The following is a 2,214-nucleotide window of genomic DNA, read 5'->3' on the forward strand; positions in this document are numbered from 1 at the left end:
CCTCCTTCCTAACCACTCCTCCTCCTTCCCTTCAATTCCCTCCCTTTCCTTCTTGGCCCATTTGTCCTGCTTGGAATTTTCATCCTCCATCCCTTCAATTCCCTCCCTTTCCTTCTTGGCCCATTTGTCCTGCTTGGAATTATCATCTACATCTCTTCTTCCCCTTCCTTCTCTTCCTCCTCCAGCTTTCCTTCTCCTCCCTGCCTTGCCCCTTCTCCTCATCCTTCTAGTATTTCCTCCCTTCACTCTCTCCTTCCTCTTTCCTTTCTTCCATTACTTATTGTTCTCCTTTTACCTTCTCCCATTTCCATCTCCACTCTTTCTTTCTTCCTTTCCCCTCTGCCCACACTCTTCTTGTCATCTCCCTCCCCCTCTTGTCCTCCTGTCCCCCTCTTTCTGTTCTTCCCCATCTTATCTTCCTCTCTTCTTTCTCCTCCTCCCCCTCTTCCTCTTCCTTTTTCTCCAATCTTTCTACTTACCCTCTTCCTCCTGATCTTACTTCTGTTTTCCTTCTCCTCCCTGCCCTGGCCCTTCTTGTCTTCCTTTTTTCTTTCCCTTTTCCACCATTTCTTCCAGTCTGCTTTATATTCTTGGCCTATTTTCTCCCTCCTTTTCCTTCTTCTCACCCTTTCCTTCTCTACCCTATCCTTCCTTACCTTCTTCCTCCTTCCTCTCCTTGTCTTGTGTCTCTTCCTCCCCCATTCTTCTCTTCTTCCCCCACATCATTCTCCTTCCCCTATTTCTCCTCCAGCTCCTCATGTTCTTACCCCTCATCTTCTGGAACCCTCCCCTTCTTTCTCCTTGCTCCTCTCCTCTTCCTTCTTCCCTTTCCTCTTCTCTTCCTGCTCCCAATTGCTCCACTCCTTTACCTCCTCCTCTCTTCCTTTCTCCCTCCTTGTCCATCTCTTCTCCTCCTGCCCTCCTCCAAGTCTGCTCCCCCTCTTCTTCTTCCCCCTCTAACTCCCCCTCATCCCCTTCTTCCTTTTTCTTTATCAGTCATTCCTCTGCCTTCTCTGCTTCTTCCTCTCTTCTTCTTTAATGTAGGAACTGAACTCATGACCTCCTTAGCCCTTTTATCTTTTAAAAAGATTTTTATTTTTAATTATGTGTATATGTGTTTTGTGTATATCCATTATGTCAAACCTTAGGCACTAGAAATGAAAGCATTTTATCATATTATATGAGTATGTAGGAGAAATTCATAATATGGAAGGCATAGAAGCACCTACATACAAACAACATTGTAAAAAAAGCAACAAAGTTTTTAGTGAACATTTATTTGTTGTTGAATGATGGTACATGGTGGTAAAGAATTACTATTATTTTCTGCTCACAACAACAATAATCAAATGGAAACATTCAGCCCTGTTATATAGTTTTCAAGAACATCAATTACACAGTGCAAACAGGAAACAGAAATATTTACTGATTAAGTGGTCAGCTGACCCTTCACAGGGCTTTGCAGCAATATTCAGCAGAAGCTACTCTGTAATTGTTGGCATTAAACAAAGCAGAGTTCTCTACAAGATATTCAAGAAAACCATGCATATAGTTACACATTAAGAGAAGACTCTGCCTGTTAAGAGGTGAATGGGCCAATGCAGTCCCAATATTCACAAACAATCGCAGGAGGTGTGGAGCCCCATAAACCTGAGACATTGGACTATCAGGATAAGCTAGGTGAATTTCAGCATACTGGGGCCTTTCAAACTGGTAGAGCAACTGCGTGGCCAGCATGTTGTTGAAATACACTCTTATTCCAAATACAAGCTCATCAACGGAGTATTCTCTATTATCAGCAAGCCCTTGTGACTTCACAAAAGTCACATATTCTGCAAGAATGGTATCTACACTCTTCTCAGCAGGAAGTTGGAATAACTGCTTTTGCTTGATGACCAAGTCCCAGTCCTCAACAAGACGAGACTTCAGTTCACCAGGCAAGCTCAACTCAACTCCCATTTTTATCTTCACAGTCACAGGCACATTACGGTGAGAGACCTGGGCTACTTGATTGGTATCACTGCCAATTTTGTTTTCTAGAGGACTCGGCATATTGTTTGGCTCTGTCGCCTTAGACACGAATCCTGAAGACAGTTTCTCTTCAGGGAAGCCTTTCTCCATGGAGACATGACCTTTCTCCACAGAATGCATATTGTCTACCCTACTCCCTTCTTCAGCTGTGCAGCTTTCCTGGGAAGAGTTAGCTGTTTCTCT

At 43.6% G+C, this 2,214-nt stretch overlaps 1 protein-coding gene across 1 annotated transcript; it reads right to left on the reverse strand.

Moving 5' to 3' along the window:
• Positions 1 to 1,369: 1,369 nt before the first annotated feature.
• On the reverse strand, positions 1,370 to 1,959 carry LOC117694741 (mortality factor 4-like protein 2). The gene has a single exon (XM_034485714.2). It carries the CDS (start codon positions 1,957 to 1,959, stop codon positions 1,450 to 1,452), a length of 510 nt encoding a protein of 169 aa, XP_034341605.1. The 3' UTR covers positions 1,370 to 1,449.
• Positions 1,960 to 2,214: the final 255 nt, after the last annotated feature.

The sequence above is a fragment of the Arvicanthis niloticus genome, chromosome X (assembly GCF_011762505.2).
Source record: "Arvicanthis niloticus isolate mArvNil1 chromosome X, mArvNil1.pat.X, whole genome shotgun sequence".
Taxonomy (NCBI): Eukaryota; Metazoa; Chordata; class Mammalia; order Rodentia; family Muridae; genus Arvicanthis; species Arvicanthis niloticus.